Raw genomic sequence first — 23,023 nt, forward strand, 5'->3', positions numbered from 1 at the left:
TTGTGGTTCCCTATCTCGACGACTGGCTTATAAAAGCACAATCAACTCCGGTCTTCCAACAACATCTTCAAATTGCCACTTCCTTCCTACAGTGCTAGGATGGCTAATCATTTGGGAGAAATCAGAAATAGTACCGTCTTCCCAGAAGAAATTTCTGGGGTTAAGCTTGGATTCAAAAAGATTGCAGATCTCTCTCACCAGCCCAAGGAAATTAAGGATAGAAGTGGCCACCCGGTTTCTCCTCCGGACACAGCGGGTTTCCATCAGAACCACCATGAGAGTCCTTGGCCTGATGTCATCCTCGGCCAGGGCGGTCCCTTGGAGTTTATGGCAGCCTTAGGCTAAGGCAGAAACGCAGCTTTTTTTTTATTGAAGTTCATGTTGTGGTTTTTTGAGCCAAAGCCAAGAATGGCTACAGAAGGAATGGCAAATATATAGGAAGTTGTTATACTTCTCCCTTTTGCTCAGTCCAATCCCGGCTTTGGCTAAGAAAACCGCAGCAAAATCTGCAACCAAAAATTCTGCATTTCTGCAACATGGGGCCTAAGCCTTATGTAGGTTTCCTTTAATTTGCTTCAGCTGGCATACTAATTATCACAGGTGTTTTGATTTCAGTGATCCAAAGAGTCTTGAAACACAATATCATCAATGAGTTTAATTGAAAAACATACTATTAAATCCTATTTGCATAATATTTTGGAAGGTTGTATGAACACAAGACAGTACATGCAAAGTTGTTTAATTTTTTAATTGATAAATATGCACAAAAAAAGATTTTAAGTCAGTTGTTCTGACTCTATGACAGATAAAAGAAATAAAAATATAGTAATGAACCTAGCCTAAAATTCTGTTCAGTGTTTATTGGTGATGTAAAAAAATGCAGTTTGCTTTTATCAAAACAATTCAGTGCAAATTACATTTTTAAAAATCTTTTATTGACCTATAAAGGTTTTGAACTAAAACAATTTGCTTCAACTTAAAAATTACATTTTTGAACAGACACAAACTCCAAAGGAACCAGAGAACAGTTCACGAGCACAGTGACCTTTAATTTATTTCAATAATAATAATCAGAAAATCATCAAAGAAAGGCAGAAGCATTCACTATAAAGTAAAGTTAGTCTTTTATTCTGTCACTTAAATAGTTCAGTGTGATAGAGTATCCGTCACAATTAAACCATTTTCATAAAATCTGTAGGTCATTCAAAAGATTAATCATGCAAAGCAGTCTTGTTTCAAGATGATACTGAAGATTTTTAGCTGTTGTAGGAATGCATCTGTAAAAATAAAAAATAAAAATTACAAAAAAGTTTTACTTAAATGAGCTGCGAGTTCTCTCACAGCACTCAATGAGTACTAAACCCAGAATCTAAACAAATAAAACAGAAAAAATAATTCCCTATCATCTCTTAATTTTTACTGCTCTTATTTTCTCTTATATCATAATAAAATTAGAGTGAAAAATAAATTAGAACAGGAATATATTCTATTATTCTTTATGTCAGCAGACAAGTACAGTAGTTCCCTCTCCCCTCCCCAATGTTATTGCACATGCGTACCTAACAACTTTCTAAGGACTGAAAGAGACAGAATGTGCAGTGCTTTAAGTGAACGCCACAAAAAAATTTGCTCACCCAATTTCCACTTTGACTCATCCCCCACGTTTCTTCGTGTCCCAACACAGCCCCTAACTATATTATTATTATTATTATTATTATTATTATTTATTTATATCACACCATTAATTCCATGGTGCTTAACATTTGGGGGTTACATACAGTACACAAAATATACAGGTACTCTCAGCAAACACCATCGCCCCTCTCCATCAATGGAAATCTTCAAGCGGAATCTGGATAAACATATGCTGGGATGATTTAGGAAAACCAGCACTCGCAGGGGGTTGGACCCGATGGCCCTTGAGGTCCCTTCCAACTCTACCATAAGAATAAGGAGGTGTTGAGGGTTTGAACGTGTGATTTGAAGGATAGGTCGGAGTCCAGGTTAACCCCAAAGACATCAGGCCTGTGGGACAGGGGAAAGTGGGGTTCAGTAAACTTTGATAGATGGATCAGGTGGGGGGGCCATACAGGGTGGGGTGAAAATGATTAACTAGGTTTTCTCCATGTTCAGTTTGAGAAAGCGCGAGAAGAGGAAGGAGGCTACAGGTGCTAAGCAATCTGGAACTCTGGCCAGCAGGGAGGTAATGTCTGGTTCCAGAGATGTATATTTGGGTGTCATCGGCATAGCAATGGTATTGAAAACTATGTGCAATAGTTTGCTGTTGCTTTACTTTCTGACTGCCATGGCAACCCCTTAGACCTCTGTATCTCTTCAAGAGGCTGAAGGCTGAGGTTATGGCACCAGGCCAAGTGATGACTTCACAGGCTCTTTAGCTCAACTAGGACAGGCTAAGACTCGTTAGTGGGCGGAGCCACATGGGACAGTGTGGTTGCTGTTACACAGAAAGAGCAAGCTGCCAGGAATGGAGACTGAAGGAAAATAAGGTGAGAAGAGACAGTATGTGTGAGTAAGAGGAGGGAACTGGGGACAGATGTAGGGGGCAGTTAAACTGAAGGCAGATGGAGGGGGGACATTCAACTAAGGGGCAGATGGAGGGTGACATTAAACTGGGGGGCAGATAGAGGAGCATATTAAACTGTGGGGGGTAGTTGAGGGGGACATGTCTGCCTCTAGTTGCTCCCAGTTTAATGTCCCCCTCCAAATAACCCCACTGTTTAATGTTCCCCTCCCGCTGCCCCAGATTAATGTCCCCTCTAGTTTCTCCCAGTTTAAACTGGGGCAACAGGAAAGGCACTTAATACTGTGGGACATTTGGAGGGAAACATTATAAATAGAGATGAGCGAATACTACGGTATTTGAATTTGATCAAATACCACGCGGTTAACACAGTAAAAATTTGATTGGGACAGGAAGTAGGAAAATGTAGGCATCGAAAAAAAAAAAGGAAAAAGTCATTGGATGGCTAAATCAGGTGACCTCCACTTTATTAGAATAGTGGTTGTCAGATGTGACTAGGATTTAGACAGGGAGAGATGTCTAATCGGACATGGCACCAAGCATCTTTCAGTTAGTGATGTGGCTGAGAAGAAACATCCCTAAAGCCCCTTTTCAGCTAATTTGCATGACAAAATTGACAAGATGCAGATTTTTAGTAAAGTGGAGCTGCAATGGAGAATAAGAAATGCATCTTTGTAAAGTGTAGCAGCAGCCTTATAAGGTACTATCATTAGTTTCATGACAATTTTCCTGCTGACAAACTGCCTTTAATTTTTGTTATTCCAACTCACTACTTAAAATGAGGAAAAAGTATGTTTTTGTACCATGTTAGCCAGTGGGCATGAAATATAAAAAACAAAAAACCTGAGAGTCTTCAGTAGTTGATACCTTTTTTAATGGCTAACTAATAATGATGACAGATTACAAGCTTTCGGGATAGCTCTGATCCCTTCCTCAGATATGGTATACTTAAAATGAAACATACAGTGTTGGCCAAAAGTATTGGCACCCCTGCAATTCTGTCAGAAAATGATTGCAAGCACAAACTCTTTGGTATTAATATCTTCATTTATTTTGCTTGCAATGAAAAACACAAAAGAGAATGAAAAAAAAAAGTCAAATCATTGATCAATTTACACAAAACTCCAAAAATGGGCCGGACAAAAGTATTGGCACCCTCAGCCTAATACTTGGTAGCACAACCTTTAGACAAAATAACTGTGAACTGCTTCTGGTAACCATCAATGAGTTTCTCATAATGCTCTGCTGGAATTTTAGACCATTCTTCTTTGGCAAACTGCTCCAGGTCCCTGAGATTTGAAGGGTGCCTTCACCAAACTGCCATTTTGAGATCTCTCCACAGGTGTTCTATGGGATTCAGGTCTGGACTCATTGCTGGCCACTTTACAAGTCTCCAGTGCTTTCTTTCAAACCATTTTCTAGTGCTTTTTGGAGTGTGTTTTGGGTCATTGCCCTGCTGGAAGACCCATGACCTCTGAGGGAGACCCAGCTTTCTCACACTGGGCCATACATTATGCTGCAAAATTTGTTGGTAGTCTTCAGACTTCATAATGCCATGCACATGGTCAAGCAGTCCAAAACATCAGGGAACCTCTGCCAGGTTTGACTGTAGGGACCATGTTCTTTTCTTTGAAGGCCTTTTTTTCCCCTGTAAACTCTATGTTGATGCCTTTTCCCAAAAAGCTCTACTTTTGTCTCATCTGGCCAGAGACCATTCTTCCAAAACGTTTTTGGCTTTCTCAGGTAAGTTTTGGCAAACTCCAGCCTGGCTTTTTATGTCTCTGGGTAAGAAGTGAGGTCTTCCTGGGTATCATAGCATACAATCCCTTTTCATTCAGACGCCGACGGATAGTATGGGTTGACGCTGCTGTACCCTTGGACTGCAGGGCAGCTTGAACTTGTTTGGATGTTAGTCGAGGTTCTTTATCCAACATCCGCACAATCTTGCGTTGAAATCTCTCGTCAATTTTTCTTTTCCGTCCACATCTAGGGAGGTTAGCCACAGTGCCATGGGCTTTAAACTTCTTGATGACACTGCGCACGGTAGACACAGGAACATTCAGGTCTTTGGAGATGGACTTGTAGCCTTGAGATTGCTCATGCTTCCTCACAATTTTGCTTCTCAAGTCCTCAGACAGTTCTTTGGTCTTCTTTCTTTTCCCCATGCTCAATGTGGTATACACAAGGACAAAGGACAGAGGTTGGTTCAACTTTAATCCATTTCAACTGGCTGCAAGTGTGATTTAGTTATTGCCACCACCTGTTAGGTGCCTCAGGTAAGTAACAGGTGCTGTTATTTACACAAATTAGCGAAGCATCACATGATTTTTCAAACAGTGCCAATACTTTTGCCCACCCCCTTATTTATGTTTGCTGTGGAAGTATATCCAATTTGGCTTTTTGACAATTATTTTTGTGGTTTTCCATTGAAGACAAATTCAATGAAGATAATACCAAAGAATTTGTGATTGTAGGGATACCAATACTTTTGGCCAACACTGTATGTTCTACATAATTCTTTGAAGATATGTGCACACAGATATATGCAATATTCAAGAAAACTGCACATCATATAACACTTATTTTTAAGTTATGATGTCTGTTGAAGGCTTTGCCTGTGATAGACTTTTGGAATTTTATAAATTTGGTACACTAGACCCCCCAAAAAAATGCTTACATAGTTTTGTAATCTCATACAGAAGTCATTTGGAGAATCATCTCTAATAGTATGAAAATAAAAACATTATTTAAAGAAAAAGTAAGAAGTAAAAGAAAACAGATTTCAATATAATTAACATACAATTCAATACAATACAAATTCGGCTGGTCCAACTAGTTTGGTTAGATCATCATATTCATCTGGCGACATTGGCAGAAGTGACTCTGCATTCTGAAGTCGAGAAGGATGTCTGAAATATAAAAGCAAATAATTAGTTATATCAGACTAAAAATCTATTTTGTGCTACACTCTTATTGGGTACGGTAGACATTGGCATGAAGAGGCATGAAAAGAGCAATAGCATGCCTCCCTTCCTAAGTTGAAGCATAGAATTCTATTTTTAATTACATACAATTCCAAAACTTAAAATTCAAAGATAGCAAATATAGTTTTTGTGCAGGCATGGGGCAGTGTTTTGACATAATTCTAGAATAAAGAAAACAACATTATATGAACACAAGGAAACTAAGGGCTAGTTCACACGTGGGCAAAGGGGAGGTTTTTGACAGCGGAATTCGCTTCAAAAACCTCTCCTTTAACATGGTGGTCTATGTAGACCACTAGCTTTTTTTTTCCTCCTAGCGTTTTCCGCCTGAAGAAGCAACATGACCTTTCTTCAGGCGGAAAACGCCTGAAGAATTGCATAGAAGTGAATGGGAGGCGAAAACCGCGCGGTTTTCGCCTGCAGTTTCTATAGCACATATAGGAAAAAAAAAACCTAGCGAAAACCGCTAGCGAAAACCGCGTCAAAAACCTCGTCAAAAACCGCGTGGAATGCAAAAAACAGCGTCAAAAAAACTCCTCGAGGTTTTTTACCTCGCACAAATAAGCTAGGCGGTTTTCACGTGTGAACTGACCCTAAAGTTTCTCATGTGCTCCATTAAGAATTTCCAAATACTAGTCTCTCACCTGTTCTTTTCCATGTTGTTTCTATCTTCTTATATTAGACTGAGGCTGACACACGGTAATAGTGTGATTCAGACTTCAATTACATGCTTTCTGTGGAAATCTTGAATCTGTGGAAATCTATGAGCGAGCCTTGTGTATGATGAAATTGCATAATGCCCAGCCTCAGCTGTATGTGACACAAATGAGGTTGCTCCAGGCACCAGAATCTAAGAGGTGTACACCCAAATGTATCCCCCTTCTTTGAAGTCAACTTTATATATACTCACTCAGGCATTCAGCCTCCTGACGAAGGCTGCATAGCCGAAACGCGAGCCAGGCACTGGGGAGTGAGTGCCTGTCCCGACTTGTATACCTCCTATATTGTCAACATGGGTAAGCCACAGTGCTATTAAACCTGTATATAGTGGTATAGGATATATGTGAACCTATGTTGCTATAGTCACCAATGTGTGCATATCAATGCTATTACTTTAATGGATAGGAGACATATATTGGACCACATTGTAACTTTAAACTTCTAGCACTTTATTTGAGCTGTTGTGGCAATGTGTATAACTTAGTGGCCAATCATGATATATACCTCAGCAGCTATTAACACTACTGCTACAGTTAGGGCCAGAAATATTTGGACAGTGACACAATTTTCGCGAGTTGGGCTCTGCATGCCACCACATTGGTTTTGAAATGAAACCTCTACAACAGAATTCAAGTGCAGATTGTAACGTTTAATTTGAAGAGTTGAACAAAAATATCTGATAGAAAATGTAGGACTTGTACACATTTCTTTACAAACACTCCACATTTTAGGAGCTCAAAAGTAATTGGACAAATAAACATAACCCAAACAAAATATTTTTATTTTCAATATTTTGTTGCGAATCCTTTGGAGGCAATCACTGCCTTAAGTCTGGAACCCATGGACATCACCAAACGCTGGGTTTCCTCCTTCTTAATGCTTTGCCAGGCCTTTACAGCCGCAGCCTTCAGGTCTTGCTTGTTTGTGGGTCTTTCCGCCTTAAGTCTGGATTTGAGAAAGTGAAATGTATGCTCAATTGGGTTAAAATCTGGTGATTGACTTGGCCATTGCAGAATGTTCCACTTTTTTGCACTCATGAACTCCTGGGTAGCTTTGGCTGTATGCTTGGGGTCATTGTCCATCTGTACTATGAAGCGCCGTCCGATCAACTTGGCAGCATTTGGCTGAATCTGGGCTGAAAGTATATCCCGGTACACTTCAGAATTCATCCGGCTACTCTTGTCTGCTGTTATGTCATCAATAAACACAAGTGACCCAGTGCCATTGAAAGCCATGCATGCCCATGCATCACGTTGCCTCCACCATGTTTTACAGAGGATGTGGTGTGCCTTGGATCATGTGCCGTTCCCTTTCTTCTCCAAACTTTTTTCTTCCCATCATTCTGGTACAGGTTGATCTTTGTCTCATCTGTCCATAGAATACTTTTCCAGAACTGAGCTGGCTTCTTGAGGTGTTTTTCAGCAAATTTAACTCTGGCCTGTCTATTTTTGGAATTGATGAATGGTTTGCATCTAGATGTGAACCCTTTGTATTTACTTTCATGGAGTCTTCTCTTTACTGTTGACTTAGAGACAGATACACCTACTTCACTGAGAGTGTTCTGGACTTCAGTTGATGTTGTGAACGGGTTCTTCTTGACCAAAGAAAGTATGCGGCGATCATCCACCACTGTTGTCATCTGTGGACGCCAAGGCCTTTTTGAGTTTCCAAGCTCACCAGTCAATTCCTTTTTTCTTAGAATGTACCCGACTGTTGATTTTGCTACTCCAAGCATGTCTGCTATCTCTCTGATGGATTTTTTCTTTTTCTTCAGCCTCAGGATGTTCTGCTTCACCTCAATTGAGAGTTCCTTTGACCGCATGTTGTCTGATCACAGCAATAGCTTCCAAATGCAAAACCACACACCTGGAATCAACCCCAGACCTTTTAACTACTTCATTGATTACAGGTTTATGAGGGAGATGCCTTCAGAGTTAATTGCAGCCCTTAGACTCCATTGTCCAATTACTTTTGGTCCCTTGAAAAAGAGGAGGCTATGCATAACAGAGCTATGATTCCTAAACCCTTTCTCCGATTTGGATGTGGAATCTCTCATATTGCAGCTGGGAGTGTGCACTTTCAGCCCATATTATATATATAATTGTATTTCTGAACATGTTTTAGTAAACAGCTAAAATAACAAAACTTGTGTCACTGTCCAAATATTTCTGGCCCTAACTGTAGCTTCTAATAGAAGTCTATTCCAAACAAACTTGGGACCTGTCAAACTCCTGGCTGCAATGGTAATGGATTGCCACCTCCATATCTCGTTCTGGGGACTGGAGATCCACCCTAAAAGGGCAGCACCTATTTAGAGTTGTTAGAGATGGTAGTTGCTCTTAGGTCACAGCAATTAGGTCAACTAATCGAAGTTTGGTGATAAAGACTCAAGAGTGAGCTTGCTGAGTGCTTATTATCTCTGGATTTAAATAAAGAGACAGGTGTTTAAATTACTGCAATCCTACAGTCCATTCTCTGCAAACCCTTGTAATGTAATATATATTTATTGTGATTATTTGATTTGCATTTATATTATACTATACTGTATTAATATTATAGTAATCAGAATAAATAATCTTTTATGAGAAAGGCAATCTTTATATCTACTTCATAGTATCCTGTCCATCAAGCAGCCAAAGGGCTAGTTCACACGTGAGTATAAGGGGAGGTTTTTGACAGCGGATTTCGCGTCCAAAACCTCCCCTTATAATGGTGGTCTATGGAGACCGCCGGGCTTCTGTTCTCCGCTAGCGGCGAGCTGCTGCTAGCGGAGAAAAGAAAGGACATGTCCTTTCTTCAGGCGGAAGCCGCGCTGTCTCAGTCGCGCGGCTTCCGCCCCCCGCAGCTCCCTCCTATGTCGGCTCATTCATTTGAGCCGACAGCAGAGGGTTAAGCCGCGACAGCGATGGTCGCGGCGGGCGGGTTTTGACAAGAGAGAGACGCGGCTCGCCGCGTCTCTCTCTGTGTCAAAACCCGCGCGGGCAGTTCACGTGTGAACTAGCCCAAAGCCTGAACACCAGCTTCTTGAATACAGGAATTGAGAAAAACTGATAGCAGCATAGCTGGTCAGCGAGAGCGACGGGTATACCCCTTTTAAGAAACTTTACTAGCCATTATCCGAACTCAAAAACTGAAAGCTATATGCAGAGAGAGAAGAAAATATAGATGGACCTATATATATATTGTAAGCCAATGGCCGGTCAGATAATGGAGGGGGTGTACATCTCGCCCAGACTACTCAGGTGGGCGAGATGAGAAAAGTCCAGGAATGATGTTTGTTCTCAGCAGACAACTTTCATCTGCTGAGCATTTTGGTAAATGCCCAGTATTGGGCTGGTTTTTAGGAATGGCTGGTAGGTTGGCAGTGGGACCTGTCATTGCACCCCCCTCAAGTCCACACATTGTGGATGTTTCTGCAGTGTGTCAGCTGCAGAGAATTGTCCACATCAGTGAGGCTTAAGAGATCAGCTCCATGAGCAAGACTTTGGACAGAGCTTGGCTGGAGAGCCAGCAGGAAGGTCACACTGTTGGAGCTGTCCTGGTTGATGCAACTTACTATTGAGTCTGCTATTATAGGTTACCTCAACCTATGTTCAGTTAGAGCCTAGCCGAGCAGGTATTTATTTTTGTATTGTTTTTTTTGTTGCTGCACAGTTTTTTTTGGGGAGTGCAAATAAAACTCTACCTTTTTTTGGACTAAAAATGTGGACTTGTGTGTCTATGCCACCCCACCTAGCAACCCCAGACCCTGACAATATATATATAAGCAAATTGTAACACTGAGATCCATTGATAACTTGGAAAGGAGTTTGTTGCTCAAAGAGAAGCAACTCGCTGGGGCAAGTACAGAGGGGGATGGTAACATGGAGGTGCAGGAACATGAGGCAGCTAGCTGGGTAACAGTTAGAAAGCAGCAGGGTAGAGGGAAGAGTGCCAGGGAGGTTAGTCCTGAATTGGCACACCCCAACAAGTTTGCTAAATTGGAAGATGAGGGGGATGTTAGTACAGGGGGGTAACACTGCTGCAGCATGACACTTCCTCTGAAAGCCAGGGGAATGTCTGCTCCAGTAAGAAGGGGGATAGGAGTGCTAGACTAGACAGGTGCTGGTACTGGGAGATATGGGAACAGATAGGGCAATCTATTACAAAGACAGAGATCGTCGTATGGTGTGTTGCCTTCCTGGTGCTCAAGATAGACACATTGCAGATCGGGTTGACAGATCACTGGGTGGGGCTGGTGTAGATCCAGCGGTCATGGTGCACGTTGCCACAAATGACAAAGTTAGCAGTAGGTGGAAGGTTCTTAAAAATGATTTCAGGGATTTAAGCAGCAAGCTGAAGGCAAGGACCTCCAGGGTAGTATTTTCAGAAATACTGCCTGTTCCGCAAGCCACACAGGAAAGGCAGCAGGAGATTAGGGAGGTAAACAAGTGGCTCAAAAGTTGGTGTAGGAAGGAGAGGTTTGGGTTCCTGAAGAACTGGGCCGACTCTGCTGTGGGCAACAGGTTCTATATTAGGGATGGGCTGCATCGCAATGGAGAGGGTGCAGCTGTGCTGGGGGAGTAGATGGCTAGACTGTTGGAGTAGTGTTTAAACTAAGGACTGGGAGGGAGGGTAACAGATGTAGGGGGCAAGATAGTGTAGAAATGGAAAGAGGGCTAAATACGGTAACTGAGGGTGGAGTGGGGGGTGGAGATAGAACAGTTAGTAGGTAGTGGAAGAGTAGGGAAGATAAATCTATGAAATGTATGTATACAAATGCCCGAAGCCTCACTAACAAGATGGAGGAACTAGAAGTGATGATGTTGGAAGAAAATTACGACATGGTGGGGGTAAGTGAGACATGGCTGGACTCTAGCTATGACTGGGCCCAGCGTATTGAGTTCAGGCTGCTAATGTTAACATACAAAGCCATCCACAACCTGTCCCCTCCATATCTCCAACCTAATTTCCCACTACCTGCCCACACGTAACCTCAGATCCTCCAAAGACCTCCTACTCCGCTCTACTCTCATCCTCTCCTCACACAATTGTCTCCAAGATTGTTCTCGTGCATCATCCATACTCTGGAACCCCTTACCAAGACACATTAGACTAACCCCCACAATCACAGGCTTCAAGAAGGCCCTGAAGACTCACCTATTCAGGAAGGCCTACAACCCCCAATAACACTACTGTCACCACACCACCATCTGAACAGTCTCAACCCTCACCTTCTGTCTCTTCCCTCATAGATTGTAAGCCCTCGCGGGCAGGGCCCTCTATCCCACTGTGCCAGTCGGTCATTGTTAGTATTATATCTGTTTGTATATTTTGTGTACTGTATGTAAACCCCCAAATGTGAAGCACCATGGAATTAATGGTCCCATATAAATAAAAAATAATAATAAAACTAATAATAATGCTTGGCTTTGGCAGTTAGAAGGTTGTTAGAGACTTTGGTTAGGGCAGTTTTTGTGAAGTGATGTGGTCTGAAGCCTGACTATAGTTTGTCAAAGAGTAAGTTGGATAGAGAGATAGGAGGATAGTCCAGAGTGGACGTGTTGCTCAAGCAGTTTTGAGGCGTACAGGAGCAGAGAGATGTGATAGTTGGCTGGAGAGGACGGGTCGAGGGATGGTTTCTTAAGTGACGGTAGCATGCTTGAAGGCGGAGGGGAAGGATCCATTGGTTAGGGATATGTTGAAGTGGGTTAGGACCAGAGTTATAGGGGGCCCTAGAAGACAAGACCCACTTCCTGCTACACTTCACCAAATACTCAGCTGTGATGGCCGTCTACTTCCACAGACTCTCTGCCCACATCCCAGACTTCATATCTGCAGACGAGAAGAGGAAACTCTACATCCTACTGGGAGAAGAAGAGGCCACTGTGGAGATCGCTGCCCAATACGTGTCCAGCTGTCACCAAACAAGAGGAAGATATAACGGACTGTTATACCCCAAACCACCCACCCCACCCCACCTCCCCATATAGCGGCCACCAACTAAGAGGAAGATGAGACTCCACGGACTGTTATACCCCAAATCAAGAGAATATCAGCAGGTTGTGATCAGAGAGTGAGGTCAGAAAGTTAGGGAGGCTTTATAGAGAACAAACGCGAGTGAATATGTGGTCCATTGTGTGCCCCTTTGTGAGTACACTTCATGGAATTAATGGTGCTATATAAATAAATAATAATAATAATAAAGTAGGGGAGGGTGAGAGCAGGTAGCGGTTGGATTGGGGCGAAGGAGCAACTGTCAGACAGGAGTATGTCTACACTTTACCAGGTATATTGATGGGAATGTACGAGAATTGCAGACCTCCATAGGAGGGGGCAGCAGGGAGGTGGTGTCTGAGGGTGTCAGCCATGTTTCTGTGATACATGATGAAAGTTCATGGGAGTGGAAGAGGTCAAGGATGTAGTCAAGTTTACTGTGTATGGAGAGGACAGAAGGAGTGGCAGGAGCGGGTAAGATAGGTTTAAGATTTAAGGGGTTCCGTGCGTTGACGCTGGTTGTGTGGAAAGAGCCAACAGTAGGGATTTTCTGGGGTGGTCCAGGATTGGGAGATAAGTCGCCAGAAGTAAGGAGTAGCAAGGAGAGGGACAGCAGGTGTAAGTAGTAGAGTGTGTGGAGAGGTTATGTGTTTCTGGAGCGGAAAGCTTGCAGGTTTGTGAGTAGCTGTGCAGAGAAGGTCAGATGGTGGGGTAATATAGATGAAGAGATAAAGAATTTCTTAGTGACAGGGCTGGTTTGGGGTGGAAAAGTGTTTTTTACAAGTATGGGAAGAACAGTGATTATAACGAGAAGCAGTTCTGTTCAATTCTGGTCTGCACACCTTGATGTCACAATGACCAGGGTCAGAATGACCTATGCACAAAAAAAGGTGTGGTTCCCAAATATGGATCATTTAGTGGAACACATGATAAAACATTACAATACATGCCAGGTAATCACTCCTTAGTTCTTCTTATGGTAGAGCCCTTACAAATGTCTCCTCTACCAATGGCCGTCTGGGAGGAAGTAGCAGTGGATATCTATGGTCCACTACCTAATGGGCAATACATCCTGGTGACTATTGATGAATATTCAAGATATCCTGCAACTGCATTTATTTCATCAACCTCAGCAACCAGTGTCATACCTGAGTTTGGGAACATTTTCTCAGCCTATGGTATTCCACAAATAGTCAATAGAGATAACGGACCTCCATTTAATGGACATGCATTTGTACAATTTTCTGAATATTTTGGGTTCACTTACAGGAAGATAACACCTTGCTGGCTGCAAGCAAATGGAATTGTGGAAAGATTTATGCGCACCTTAGGCAAGAGAGTTAAAGCAGCCACTCTGGAGTATACACCACTGAAACAGGCCTTGTACAAGTTTCTGTGCAACTACAGAAGTACACCACATTCAACAACCAATGCTGCTCCAGCTCAACTCCTGTTTGGCCGAACTCCTCACATCAGTATTCCAGATGTGGTTTCACATGCCCTACCAACTGAGTCTAGTATTAGAGTAACAGACTTACACAACAAGAGCAAAATGAAACATTATGCTGATAAGAGACATCATGCGCGGCCCTCTGCTATTCAAATGGGTGATAAAGTGGTTGTTCGTCAAAAAAAAAAAAAAAAGAAAACTCCAGTGCATGATCCAGCGGGCTATTATGTAATGGCCAAGAAAGGAAGCATGGTCACAGCTGCACGAGATGGATACTTCATAACCAGGAATGCCTCACACTTCAAAGTATTACCAAATAACGACTTTGATGAACTCTCTATGACTGATGGAGCGGCTGTTGTTAGTGGCAGTTGTCAACAGGACGTAGCCAGCTCATCAGTAAGCAGTGATCCTTGCTCTTCTAGACGGTATCCCACCAGAGAACGAAGAGCCCCATCCAGACTCATTGAAGAGGTGTAGTCAGGGTCTTGGAATCTGTTCCTGTTTGACCTGACTATATTAAGGACTGTGGATATTATTTTGATTTGTAACTTGTATTGATTTTTATTGATTTTTTTGTTATATGCGTTTCGTGTACTATACACATGTAATATTAAACAAAAAAAAGAAACGGGGGGATGTAATATATAGCAAGCAGTCATGTCTCTATAAGAGCAGGGACTAATGGGACAGGAAGGAGGAAGGATATGGGGGTTGCTTGCACATGGCTGAGGTGAAGCTGCAGATCTATGTATGGAGCAGTGAATAAACCAAGTTTCTGTTGGATTTAATCCTTGACTCCTCATACTTCTTGAAGACACTACACTGTCCTATACCTGTTGTAAGCTAGGTGTATACTTTCTATAAACTACGCTTGTATACATATATATACATACGTGAGGGCAGCGACCCCCGGTATAAAAATAACATCTCGTCTTTCATTCCGGTAGAGGGGAAGATCAATCGCATAAATGATTGCCACAAGCAAATGGTGCAGAATATGATGGAAATGTTTCCATCAACCTTCGCTGGCGGCAAAGAGGAGAGTTCCTCCAAGAGGCTAACAACTGCCATCCGGTCCACACCCACCAGGGGAAGACTCTCCAAGGTGTGGGACACATTAATGGCACTCCCTCGCCAAACTACCGCCACTGAGGGGCCAAGTGACACCAGGAGGGAAAAGTATAGGCGCATGTTGTGTGAGTACCTGGCCGACCACAGCCCTGTCCTCTCCGATCCCTCTACGCCCTACACATATTGGGTGTTGAACTTGGACCTGTGGCTGGAACTGGCGCTTTACACCTTGGAGGTGCTGTCCTGCCCTGCCGCCAGTGCTCTATCTGAAAAGGTCTTCAGTGTAGCCGGTGGCATCATCAGCAATAAGCACAGCCGTCTGTCAGCTGACAGTGCTGACCGGTTGACGCTGATCAAAATGAACAGCCAATGGATTGACCCAGGATTTGCAGCTCCACCAGTGTAAAGCACCCCAACATGAAGTTAAAACCACCCCATTAAGGCTCACCTGAAGGGCCTAATATTATGCTCCGACAAGGCTCTATTCATCCATAGAGCATAATATTATGCTTCTACAATCCTCAATTCATCTCAAGAGCCTAATACTCCGCTACTACAAGGCTCAATTCACCTTAAGGGCCTCAATCTCTGCTGGTACAAGGCTCAACTCACCCCAAGGGCCTAAAACTCTGCTACTACAAGGCTCAATTCACCTTATTATTATTAGAGGGAGGGCACAACAGGAAACAGAAACGGGGTCTTCAAAGCTAATATAGTTACAACAAAGTGGATAACATCATACCTAAAAATGACTGATAATAACAGCAAGCAGAGGTGAAATTATGGTTGAAGCAGGAGTGGATTAGATTCTGGGTCCAGATGGGAGAAACATACCAAAGAATGACTGATAATAACAGCAAGCAGAGGATGTATACAGATGTTTTTCTGCATCACATGGAATAGGAATTTCCTATATGAGATACTATACTGTACTACTTATTTCATTACATGAATGCATGTTAATTATACACTGGTGCCTGTACTGTACATGTACTATTATTACTTGTACAATACTACGAATAATGAGTTACATTACTTAATTTACTATTTCAGGTCTACCACCAGGGCTACCTCCTGTGATGCCTTTTCTCTTGTATCTAACCCTGAGACACCTACAGACTGGTATGAATGTACCCACCCACCTTCCTTCCTTGCAGGACTTTTCTCTCCACTGATTTTAAGTGGAATGTGGGGCGGAGTCTTGTACGGAGAATCAAACATTAGTGTGAAACTAGTGTAAAACGTGTATTGTACTTTTTCTACAGCCTGTTGAAGGGAAAAAACTGTCCAAAATGTTGCTTACTCTGACACTCAACAGCTGTATAATAAGTCTTATCATGGATTTGTGAATATTATTGGTATTGTGCACTCTCACAGAGAGTTCTGCCTCATTGTGGTATACCATGTACATATTGTGGTAAGACTCCTGCAGAGAATTCTAAGTGGCACCCCAGCTTGGGTTCCAGGAGACCTCTCTACACTCCCTTCATTGCCATTCCGCATCTGACTACCCTTTGGAGGTGGAGGGTTGAAGGAGCTCACTAGCCATCTATTCAATGTCTACACCCAGGACTGTGTTTATTGACAAGAGGAGTGCTGTGCACCATGTTACTTTGCAAAAGAACTGTGGCTCATCTCCTCAAGGAGTGCATGTACTGTGCATGTGCTTTTCAGTAATGACCCTAACATCTAGTACAGCTACCCTTATTTGTCATGAAACCTGCTGAGAGATACATTGCCTGCAAACTACCTGTCTAATATTAAGAACCCTAGATTCCCCATGTTCTGAAGTATTGGATACCAAGCAATAATCAGATTCCTTCAGGTTCCTTCTCCTCAAGATTAGGCATTTGGAAACATTGAACTATCGTTTGCATAGTATGGACCACTGTATGTATTTTTTCAAAGTCTTCCAAGAATATGAACCCGATAAAATAATTTGTGTCATTGGTGTACAGGCAAACCTTACCTGTCAAACCTCCTATGTCACAAAAATATTAAAAACAATAGGGTTCATGACGGGTCCATTAGGTATCACTTGTAACTTGTTTGTCCTCAGAATGTACACCATTACAGGGGTTTTCTGGCCACAAATGGAGTTTTCATACTTATCTACAGGATAGGTCATCATAATGTGATCTATGGGAGTTTAAAACTGAACAGAATCTGATGTACTGGACAGGGAGTGCATGAAGGCTGCTTCTATTCAAGCAGCTATGTCCACTGCTTATCGGTGGTTTTAGGGAACTGCAGTTAAGCTCCTCTTACTTGAATAGAGCAGACTACATGCACTCCTCACACACTGAAATTTCCTGCACCAGAATGACAGAAGAGCTGACCTGTGTTGAGTTTAGGTGTTAGACCCCCACAGATCAACCCCATTTTGGAGTTGACTTTCTTCATGTTTATCTGTAATATACTCACACTTCAGACACTGAAATTAATTCAGTTTTGATATATCCTATTCGATCAGGTGCATCAAGATCCATAGGCTCAGGAGCTGGAAAACAAAAATGTGTTTTTATTAACTAAAAGGCCATAACAATTTACTTTTATGTTTAAATAACCATATCACTTTTCCCAGTCTGTCTTCATTGTTGTGCCATTAACATTTTTCCAGTTTGTATCTACTCTTGTAGGGCTGCGTGTATACTTTCCAAAGATACCCTTTTTTATTTTGCATTGCAGTTCCATGTTAATGAAAATCAGTGTTTTATTCTTATGCAAATTAGCTGCAAGGCGCCTTAGGAGCGTTTTTTTTCCTGTGTGAGGGGAAAATATCCGTGTAAAGAGTGAGATTAGCATTCATTCCGCCATCTTGATCTGAAAATCTCCATTCTGCCTGGAGGTGGACCTTTATACAGTGTATTATTTCCCTATTTGGTGGTAATTGACCATAAGCTGGTCTTGCCCTTCTTTATTATCCCCTAGGTAGATTTAATACATGTTAGATCCTTTTTGAGTATATTTCTGTATTGCCTTTCTACTGAGAGTTATGTATACTTGCATATATATGCCACAGACTTAGGAATTAGGAGGATAGGGTCTTGTCGTTTGTGATCTCCTTCCGATTTTGTGTCCCTGTGTCTTGTTTTTAGATACTGTGTCCTTTCTATTGTGTCTTGTATTTACCTGTTGTGGCATTCCTCCAGCATTAGACCAACATAGGTATTAAGCGTCGGTTGTGCGCGGCCAGTCCTTTGTTTACATCCTGGCTGTAGGCGCTGTCCCCTAACAGGGCATACATTGGTTCACCTAGGATGGTGGGCGGGAATTGTTAATGACGAATACCTACCTTCCTTCGTATCAGGGGTTTGTTTTGAGCATGCACCATGTGTTTTCCCCATCTTACGTTCCCCCCGCTCGCATCAGCTGTGTGGGACTAAAGCGATTGGTGGAATACGCCAATGAGGGGTGGGAATTCACTTTAAATAGCTATACTTCCTGCGGCCCCGTACGACCATGCCAGTGGCGTAACTAACATTCCTACGCTCTCTATTACGCTTCATAGTGGCCCCTACACACAGTATTATGCCCCATAGTGGCCCCTACACACAGTATTATGTCCCATAGTGGCCCCTGCACACAGTATTATGCCACATAGTGACACCTACACACAGTATTATGCCCCATAGTGGCCCCTACACACAGTGGGACATAATAGTGTGTGCAGAGGTCACTATGGGACATAAGTCCCATAGTGACCTCTGCACACACTATTATGTCCCACTGTGGACACCCATGAACAATTATTACACTCTGGGGTCTTGTCAGACCCCAGAGTATAATAATCGGAAACCGAAGGTGATACCAACATAAAAAACACTGTTACTTACCTATCCCCAGCTCTACTGCGGTCCTCGGTGGTGTCAGCCATCTTCAATGATGTCCGGGACGTCACATGACCCGGGACGCAGGCCCCGGTCATGTGACGTCAGTGAGAGTCACAGAAGTAGGCCCGAGGAGAATCCTGCCCGAAGAGGTAAATAACACTTTTCTTTATGTTCCCTTTACTACCCTGGACCTCCAATCATTATACTCGGGGGTCTGAAAAGACCCCTGAGTATAATATTGATGTTTGTGGGGCCCGTGCCAGGATTGGTAAGTAAATAGGGCCCGTTACCGACCTATTAAGAAAAGAAAAAAACTGCAGCAGTAGTGGCTGTGGCCGGGCCCCTAATGTTCTGGGCCCTGTGGCAGCCGCTACCCCGATAGTTACAACACTGGGCCATGCATTAGTGCTGATAGGGCTGCGGTAGGGTGAACTTCAATGTACCTAAGCCTAGAATGAAAAATATTTAGGTGGTTAGCTCACTCTGCTTGATATACCTCTGATGAATTTGCTAGACCTTGAGGTACTAGCATTAGAAACGCGTCAGGCTTTTTTTTGATAGGCAGTCATAATTCTCTACAGTTAGTGTTTATGGCAGGGAATACATGAATTTGAGGGATAAACATTAATTTTTTGAGCCTGGGCAAATGAGACTATAGGTCATTGATACAGTGTCTCCTGCCCTTGTTTATTAACCTCTTTACGCTAAATCACGTACAGGAATGTCAGGGAATGTGGTTAGTTCCCGCATTTTTACATGCCTGTACGTGATGGTGATCGCAGGGGCTCAGAAGCAGAGCCCGTGCGACTACCATGGGAGCCTGGCTGCATCTGACAGCCAGGCTCCCGCTGTAACAGCAGTGATGTTGATTGCACAGATCCTCGCTGTTTAACCCTTAAAGTGCCATGATCAATAGCGATTATGGCACCCTAGGGGTTTGCCTGCTATAAAGAATGCCGGCGCGGCGGCATAAGGAGTCAGTGTTAGCTGGTTCTATACTAACTATAGACTTGCAATACACGTGTATTGCATTCTATAGAGGAAGCTAGCTATGCAGACGCATAGACTAGCTTCCTCTCGTCCGGCAGGATCAACTAGGTACTTGGGGGTCTTAGCAGCCAGGGGGTCACTAACCAGACCCCAGGCTGCAATTTATAGCTGGTTCTAGTCTGATCGCTGGTTCTAGTGTGCTTACTGCACAAAAAAAAAATAGTAAAAAAAAATAGTGTGTGTAAAATAAATAAATAACAGTTATAAAACTCCCTTCTTCTATACAAAATGAATTATATAAAAAACCCAAAATATTAATAAAAACAATACATGTTTGGTATTGCTGCGTCCCTAACAACCTGTACAATAAAAGTGAAACAATATTTAACCTGCACGGTGAATGTCGGGGAAAAAAACTGAAAAAAAAACTCGGCCAGAAATAAAGTTTTTTGCACATTTTGCCTTAGAAAAAATGCTAAAAAAGTGATCAAAAAGACATACATCCCCCAATACAGTACCAATGGAAAGCACAGGTTGTCCCGCAAGTAATGAGCCCTCAACCAACTCTGTACACCGAAAAATAAAAACATTACACATCTCAGAAGAGGGCAATGCAAAAATCATTGATTTATGTCCCCAAATGTGTTTTTGTTCTGCAGAATTACTAACGCATAAAAATATAATGTAAATGAGGTATCGCCGTAACCGTACCGACCCGCAGAATAAAGGCCACATGTTACTTATACTGTACGCTGCATGGCGGAAAAAAAAAAAAAGGTAAAAAGCTATGCCAGAATTGCTGGGGGGAAGTTAATCCACCAAGAAAGAGTTAATAAAATGTACTCTATAAGTTGTAGGCACCCAATAATGGTGGCATTACAAAATACATCCCATTACACAAACAATAAGCCCTTATATGGCCATGTCACCAGAAAAGTAAGAAAAATATAGCATCTAGCAATGTGAGGACAAAAAAAACAAACAAATCACCAAATCACTAGACCACAACTGGCTGTGGCAGGAAGGGAATATATAAACTGTGTGAGTGTATATCAGGGGACACCCCAGTTTTAGAGCTTACAAGGGAAAAGACACCAGAAGTAATCCCCCCTCACCCCAATCATAGGAGCTACTGGGAGATAGTAGGGAATTTGGTGTTTGCAATGTCCTCGGTACCACTTACATATTCACTTTTCACCATCCGCTGCGCATTCCCGCCTGCAATACTAATGCTCACTACACCCACTGGTAAATTCTTTCAGGGGTGCAGTTTTCAAAATGGGTCACTCTTTGGGAATTCCATTTTTCTGGTACCTTACAGGCTCGTGACAAACATGACATGGCGTCCAGATACCAAACACCTAAATCTACAAAATCCAAATACCGTTCTTTCCATTCCTTCCAAGCCTCACCATGTACCCATACAGCAGATTACGGCCACATATGGGGTATTTCCGCGTTCATGAGCAATTAACAAACTGTGGGGGGCTTTTTCTCCTTTAACCCCTTGTGAAAATGAAAACTTTGGGGATAAATGGACATTTCAGTAATTTTTCGCTTACACATCCCAAGGTTAGTAAAATCTGTGAAACGGCTATAGGGTCAAAATGCTCAATCTATCCCTTGACGAATTCTGTGAGGGGTGTAGTTTCCAAAATGGGGTCACTTTTGGGGGGTTTCCATTGTTTTGGTTTTCTAGGGGCTCTGCAAATGAGACATGGCGCCTAAAACTATTCCAGCAAATTCTGCTTTTCAAATGTCAAGTGTCGCTCCTTCCCTTCCATGCGCTGCCATGTGCCCAAAAATCAATTTACACCCACATGTGGGGTATTTCTGTGCAGGGGAGAAATTGCATAACAAACTGTCAGATGCATTTTCTACTTTAACCCTTTGTGAATGTGTTAATTTTAGGTCTAAATGAATGTATTAGTGAAAAAAATTATATGTCTAAATTTCACCTCCATATTATTTTTATTCTTATGAAATGCTTAAAGGATTAACAAACATCACAAATGCTGTTTTGAATAATTTGAGGGGTGCAGTTTTGAAAATGGGGTTATTGGGGGGGGGGGGGGTTCTATTATATAGGCCTTTATAATTCCTTTCAGAACTGAGGTGGTCCCTAAAAAATTAGATTGGAGAATTTTCTTGTAAATGTGGAAAATCGCTGTTACAATTGTAAGCCTTGTGACGTCCAAAATAAATTAAAAGACAATCAACAGATGATGCCGATATAAAGCAGAGATATGGGAGATAATATTTATTCATGTATTTGGGTGGTATAACTATCTGCCTGAAAAGCAGAGAATTTCACATTTTGAAAATTGCAATTTTTTCCAAATTTCCATCAAATTTCCAATTTTTTTTTTAAATAAGTAAATACAAAAATATTGATTAATGTTTACCACTAACATGAAGTATAATGTGTTACGAGAAAACAATCTCAAAATCACTTGTGTAAGTTAAAGCGTCTCAAAGTTATTGCCATTTAAAGTGACACCAGCTTTGAAAAAAAGAGTCCTGGTCCTTAAGGCAATTTTGGACTGTGTCCTTAGGGGTTAAACATGTGCTCTTAGTATACCAATTGGAGCCGATAGTGCACTCTTCCACACTATATTGTAGACTGGATAGACTACTTTGGAATTTTTATATATAGGTGACAAGCTCTCTTAGTAGCCACATTTGTTTTAGTGTTTTGGAGAGTTGAGGAGATATTGTATGGTCCCATTAAGGAGTTTTCTGGAGGTGTATAATATCCTGTAGTATATCTGTTATAGGGATCTACCTACAGACTATTAGTCCCAGTAATTTTGTTTTGCTTTTTGGCAAATCACTCGGGTGTTTGTTTTTTCATTTTCATCTTTTTAATCATATTAATAAAGATATATTTTTTAATACGTCTTATAGAATAGACTACTACTCTATTCATTATTTATATACTTGATTGGCACATAAATCTAATCGAAGCAGGGGCGAAAAGTATGTCGGGGCTGAGAGTGGAGGTTGCAGTTGGTGAGCTACTTATGTGTTTATTACCATGCCTTATATCTGGCTGTTTTGTGCCAAGTAGATGTATATATGTATACCACTATGCTGTATTTATTTGCTAATGCATGTTTATGGTGATGTGGGTGCTAATGTATTGTAATTTGGGCTATTTCAATATATCTTGAGACATTGTGCTCTTATGATACTATGGGCAATATCAGCCCTTTATGTTAAAATTATGGAGTATATGGTCTAGATCAGGGGTGCTCACACTTTGTCAGCATGTGAGCTACTTTATAACATGCCCAAGTCCAAAGATCTACTACCCACTTCTTGTGGGCGGGGCGGGCCTGTAGGTGGGGCGGGGCGTGTCTGTGGGTGGGGCCGGGCATGTGAGCGGGGCTGGCGTGGAGCGTGAGAGTAGGAGACAGCGGCTTTCTGTGGCCGCCCAGGGATCCCCGCTGTC

The 23,023-nt window shown here is 42.2% G+C and overlaps 1 protein-coding gene across 1 annotated transcript in view; it reads right to left on the reverse strand.

Annotated features, from left to right (window-relative positions):
* Positions 1-913: 913 nt before the first annotated feature.
* The window catches only part of STAT1 (signal transducer and activator of transcription 1), a 275,050-nt gene continuing 252,940 nt past the window's right edge, over positions 914-23,023 (reverse strand). Inside the window, exons 22-24 of the mRNA XM_075285132.1 lie at positions 17,171-17,246; positions 5,343-5,451; positions 914-1,277 (exon numbers count right to left, since the gene is read on the reverse strand). Coding sequence (XP_075141233.1) covers positions 5,346-5,451; positions 17,171-17,246 — 182 coding nt within the window. The 3' untranslated portion in view covers positions 914-1,277; positions 5,343-5,345. The remainder of the gene's footprint in view (positions 1,278-5,342; positions 5,452-17,170; positions 17,247-23,023) is intronic.

Source organism: Leptodactylus fuscus, chromosome 8 (genome assembly GCF_031893055.1).
Source record: "Leptodactylus fuscus isolate aLepFus1 chromosome 8, aLepFus1.hap2, whole genome shotgun sequence".
NCBI classification, from domain to species: Eukaryota; Metazoa; Chordata; class Amphibia; order Anura; family Leptodactylidae; genus Leptodactylus; species Leptodactylus fuscus.